The 5,775-nt window shown below is 48.9% G+C and overlaps 1 protein-coding gene across 3 annotated transcripts in view; it reads left to right on the top strand.

Annotated features, from left to right (window-relative positions):
- Positions 1 to 3,324: 3,324 nt before the first annotated feature.
- Slc47a1 (solute carrier family 47 member 1) overlaps positions 3,325 to 5,775 on the top strand; it is a 36,402-nt gene continuing 33,951 nt past the window's right edge. For all 3 annotated transcript variants that reach the window (XR_004113578.1, XM_031353798.1, XM_031353800.1), the window contains exon 1: positions 3,325 to 3,497. Coding sequence is in view for 2 of the 3 variants with exons in the window: in XM_031353798.1 (XP_031209658.1) it covers positions 3,363 to 3,497 (135 nt within the window). In the remaining variant the exon portion in view is untranslated. The remainder of the gene's footprint in view (positions 3,498 to 5,775) is intronic.

Here is a 5,775-nt window from a genome sequence, read left to right as displayed (position 1 = left end):
AAGCGGGACAAGGAGAATGCTCTCCTCTCTTTGTCTTCAGCACTTACACATCTTTCAGAATACATGATCACAAGGTAAAAACTTCATCACAAGTTTATGCACAAATTCAAACCATAAATCAAATAAGAAGTTTACAACAGAGAATGTTTACATGTGTACCCATTAGGAGTAGTTATCTGGCTAAACATTCATCATCTGTCCCAAGTGTAACAGGTTGGTTCATGGAAAGTTAAAAACCACAACTTTTTATGACTAAGGTATTAGTGAAGTTTTGTATAGATAAACCCAGTCAATATTTTATCTTCTGTCCTAGCCATTGGTTAATGGTTTTACAGTCTCTTGGAATGTGCTCTGAGTAGTAGATGCCTGCTTGCTATCTCAGAAGCAATTAACTCATGATACTAAAGACTGGCAGAGTTCTCTTTGCAGCTTTGATTTTCAGAGAGAACCTAATAGCAGCCCCACTATGAAAGAGCTTAATAAATGTTGATCTAATTTTAGGAATTCTTATAGGATCATCATTAAGAATTCAGAAGTCATCTATTTGTCTGTATAGCATCGCTACAAGATAGCGCCTCTTCGTTGTTTAGCAGAGATCTGCTCAAAAGAGTGGGCAATACTAGTGCTTGCTATCTATATGATTAATAATAACAGGAAAAGCATATCAATAGCAGGAATTGTTCCTAAAATGAATTTCTCCTTGGGCTTGCCTATCAGAGCAAATCCTTTGTGGATTATAATTTAAGGTGGGCTCATCTCAGGAAAATCACCTGCTAATTTTTAGCTTCTTCTCATTGGCTCCTGACATCATATCCCATCCATGGGGGTTTCCTGAAGATTCCTAGAGAACAGCAGCATCTATTTCCCTCAGAGCCAGCTGGGGTGGTCATGTTTAAAGCTCTGACCTTCGCTATGAGAAGCGACTGCTAAAAGAGCTGGGCAGCCCAAAGGCAGCACTGGCCCAGCTGTAGTTCTCCAAAACAACAGGCAGGGAGGCATCCAAGTGCCCCAGGATTGGCGCTGTCTGGAAATGCACTATTCCTATCCCCCATCATCATTAACCAAAACCCAAAAAGTTCCCGAAACCCCTGTATCTGTGTACAAGATGCACATCACTCACCCATGCTCAGTGAGCAGGAGAATACCCCTAAAGACCAAGAAACAGCTGCCGAAGTTTACCATCAGGGACTGTGCAGCAGGACATTGATGAGGCTGGGGTGGGAATAACAGGAAGAAGAGGGGGGAATCTTGGTGTCCAACCTGGGCATCTGGCTGTGGAAACCCCCATTCTGAGAAGCTGCCTCTCTGCTCCACACATGCAGTCCTGGTGGGAGAACCCTAGTCACGGATACCATCCAACCCTTTGGTGCAAAGCTTGGGGTATAGTTGAGTTGTAAGCAGACACAACTTTATGAACTGGGTAATTGTTCTAAAAGTACCTAAGAATCTAAGGAGGGCAAATCCCTTCTTCTCTTTCATTTTGTATTAAAGGAGTGAGAAGAGATGGGAGGAGAGTCTTAGTAGATGACTTATAGGCTACAAGGATGAGACTAGAGACTGCCTTTACCTGCACAAAGACCAAGGGGGAGAGTCATAGATATTGGGAAAGGGTGGGGGGCACTAATGGCCTTGTTTGTCTGCTTTGTGGTGGTGTGACTAAGAATGGCTCCCATAGGCTCATATATTCGAAGGCTTAGTCATCAGGGAATGGCACTACTTGAGAAGGATTGGGAGGTACATCACTGGGGGCGGGCTTTGAGGTTTCTAAAGCTCAAGCCAGGTCTGATGTTTCTCTCTTCCCGCTACCTATGGATCTGGACGTAGAACTCACAGCTACTTCTCTAGCACAGTGTCTGCCTGTGTGCTACCGTGCTCCCCACCATGATGACAGTGGATTAAACCTCTGAAACTGTAAGCCAGTCCCGGTTAAATACTTTCCTTTATAAGAGTTGCCTTGGTCATGGTGTCTCTTCACAGCAATAAACACTAAGATAGTTTGTTCTTTTCAAGGTGCTAGAACCCAGTACCTCACATATACTAGGTGAGTATTCTACTCCCAGCCACACAACAATCTTTTTTTAAACCCTTAGATTCCCCATGGTAGGACTTTTGCTCAGTGTGTGTGTGAAGCTGGGCATGAGTTCTAGACTCAATACTTAAAAAACAAACTCCAAATCTTGACTCCAGAGTTGCTGGTTATCTAAGGGTATGGTTTGGGTGTGAACTGTCTCTCGCAGACTCTTATGTCGATGCCTTCCTCCACGTGGTAGCCTCACTTTGGAAGGTGTTGGGAACTCAGTTAGCTGCAGAAAGTGAATCACATAAGCACATCCCAGAAGAGTGTTGTGTCTCTCTGTATGCTAGCTGTCACAAGGCAAGAAACACTCCTCTACACTCTTCCTTGGACATGGATGGAGACCTCTGAGGCCATGGCCAAAATATATCTTTTTCCACTTAAGTTGCTTTTGGGATATTTTGTCACAGCAACGTGAAACTAACAGTGTGCTGAAACATTTGTTATTCAGGATCACTTGCCACAGAAAGGACTTTAGCCTCTCTCACAGAAGTCACCTTTGACTTGGATCTAACATCTGTGAGGCAATGGTTTTGTGCTGGGCTGCAAGTGGGTGGTTCACTGGAGATACAACTTGAGTTTACAGATGAGGAGAGTAAGGTCCTAGTGACAAGCCTGTATTTTTCCAAGCTGCGGCTGTCCCTTGAACCTCCATATTCCTGCCACAGTGTCTCCTGTCTCTGACCATCCAAGACCAGCGAACACTTCTGTGCTACTTGGAAAATGTGGCTTGCTTCTCCCCTCCCCCCCCCCCACTTCCCTCATCCCCTAGATGCTATGTACTTTGATGGAACAATTGTCCAGAGAGAGAGAAAAAAACGTAAAGTCCAAACTCATAACAAAGCATCTGTTGAGTTGACCACAAGCTGCACAGCAGAGACCTCGAACACCCACCACTGCCAGATCCGATCTTTGGCTGGCCACAGCGGAACCACGATCGGACCTTTGGCTGACCATAGTGGAATCGTGTCTCAGGACTCTAAGTCCTTCCATACCGCAAATTTCTCAAGTGCTCTCCACTCCCCTGCAGCGACGGAGACTGGAAGGTCCCTGCCTCAGCGCTCTCGCTTCCAGTACTTCTGCAAACTTTTTTGTTCCTGCTTTAGGGCGCTGGCTGACCATTGGAGACGCGCGCCTTGGGGTTACAGGGGCAAGGGGTGCGTCCAAGGTCGCAGATCCTCGGCCGGCGCTGGGCGGGCTTAGGGGAGGCGGCCGAGGGCGGGGACTAGAGTCTTTCAGGCTCGTGGGTCCCGGTGCCGCTTCCGAGCCCCGACACCACGGAGGCCACATGGAGCGCCCGGAGGAGCCCGCTCCCGGGCCGGGAGGCGCGGACGCTGCGTCCGAGCGCCGTGGGCTGCGCCGCCTGCTTCTGTCCGGCTTCCAAGAGGAGCTGCGGGCGCTCTTGGTTCTGGCGGGTCCCGCGGTGAGTCAGGTGGCCTCGGCTGCAGGCCGGTCCCCGAGGACTGAGGGCCCAGTTACCTGAATTGCAGGGTCTGACTTGGCGGGGTTGGAGACTTGGAGAGCCGGCGGCGGGCCACAGCTTTGGATGTGCAGAGAGCCTGGTGCGCCCTGAGGCCAGGGGGTTCCTGAAAGTAAAAATACCCAGACTTGGTTTCTCCCCAGGCAGAGGCATGAAGCAGGAAGGTGAATTGTCACCTTGGAATTAGGCTTTCAAAACTCTTTGGAATCTAGAGCCAATGTCTAACGCAGAGGCATCCTGTGCCAGCTCCTCTTCCACCAAGCATGCTCAAAATCTGAGGTTTTAATGAGGTTCCCTTTGGGTTGGAAGTGCTTTTATCAGTGAGGTTGATTTTACTCATTAGACTAGGTCTCTCTCAACCTCGTCTCTTAGAAGCAATGTGGATTAAAAAAAAATCCACAGAACCACATCACACATGTGCTGACTTCTGTTCTCTGCCAGTTTGGGGGTTTTCAGTTCTCAAGGGTGAGAAAGCCACGTCTCTGGCCAAAAGAATCTGTCAATGTGTCTCTGAGTGAAAAAGCGTTCGGCCAAGAGGCAGACATTCAAGCACCTTGGAGCTCCTGAGCCCCGGCATGTGTGCCCTCTTGGCACACATGATAGGACATAGAGAAGCAAGATCAAAGCCCAGGGCAAAGCCATCAGCTACAGGTCCAGGAGAGGCAAAGGAGCTCATAGCCTTCTGTAGACAAGAGCTCCTGGTGCTCGGTCTCCAGACTTGAGACTGCGTGGATCTTCCCAGGTGTGCTAGGGAACAGCTCATGAGCTCAGCGAAGCTCTGTTCTCCTTCCCTTAAAGTGAAGAGCAGCTAGCTTTGCTTCAACCTAGTCTCACTGAGTTGCTGGCAGAAAAGCTTCCTAAGAGTCAGGTGTGGGGTGGTAGCCGTGGCCTGGAATCTCAGTGCTTGGGAGACTGGGGCAGAAGGTGACTAGAGCTACTTACTGTTCCCAGCCATCCCAGGCTGTGGGATGAGCTGCTTCAGAAATCTAAAGAGGAAGAATAGCAGCAGCAGCAGCTGGTCACGTGATCCTCAGTACTAGCCTGATAGAGAACTGGGTCCTTTTCCTGCATGGGAACATGAATGTATACATGAATGTCATTGGTTTCTTACCAACACAATGCATACTCATTACAGGAGGAGGAAGAAAGGGAGAAAGAACAAATGAAAGAACAACAACAACAAAAACAAACAAACAAACAAACAAAACCTACGAAGACAACAGAGAAAGGGGGAGGGGCTCTCTGGTCACTCTGGAGTTACTTGGGAATTTCCCCTGTAGTCCTTAGCTGGAGAAGCCAGGTGACCCAGTGACTACTTTGCAAGAGTGCCATCAAGATTTCTGTCTCAGTCAGCTTAGTCTCTAGTGTATGGAGCCCTTCTTGGTTCCTCCATCCCCGTGCCAGCTGCTGGGCACCCCTGCTTCCCGAGGGCTGTGTTATTGTCTACTGTCCTATCCTCCCCCGCATGCCCCCTGGAAAATAAGGTGGCCGTGCTAACCTCCTCTGAGCCTCCACCCTCTTTCTTTCTCTTTCTATTTATCTGTCTATTTACTTAGTGTGTGTGTGTGTGTGTGTGTGTGTGTGTGTGTGTGTGTGCCATAGCACACTAGTGGAGGCCAGAGGGCAACTTGCCCGCAGTGGGCTCTGTCCTTCCACCCTGTGGGTCTCAGGCATTGCATTAGGGTGGTTCTCTTAGGAGCAAGTGGCTTTATTGGCCCAGCCATCTTACAGGCTGGCAGGATTTGCACTTTCTCACTTACTGAGTCTCCTCCAGAGAGGGCTCCTCCCAAGATGGTCCTCGTGGACCAACTGTGGTCCTTTACACATGTGTATGGAACCAAGCAATCAAGCACCTTGCTCAAACCCTGGACTCAGTTCTGTGGTCTGGCCCCTGCTCGGCCCTCATGCCTTACCTACGTCCACCTTTCTGTCCAGCCAGTCTCCTTTCAGAGCCCCAGCCTCAACCTTCTCACTTCCGGAAGTTCACTGTTCCTCTCCTCTGCCTGGAGAATTCTTCATGCGGCTTTCAGCTCAACTTTACTAGGGTCATGGAGACATTGCTCTTCTCACACACTGGCATGGCTAGGTGTTATTTCAGTCCTGGCTCTGCCATGTGCCTCTGATGACATCATCGTTCAAGAGGACAAGCTGCTGGTTCCATAAGATATGCTCCTTCATTATGTTTCCTTTAAGGGGTGATTATTGTCCCGCAAGAGGTAAA

The sequence above is a fragment of the Mastomys coucha genome, unplaced genomic scaffold (genome assembly GCF_008632895.1).
Source record: "Mastomys coucha isolate ucsf_1 unplaced genomic scaffold, UCSF_Mcou_1 pScaffold5, whole genome shotgun sequence".
Taxonomy (NCBI): Eukaryota; Metazoa; Chordata; class Mammalia; order Rodentia; family Muridae; genus Mastomys; species Mastomys coucha.
This window is presented reverse-complemented; position numbering and strand designations above follow the sequence as displayed.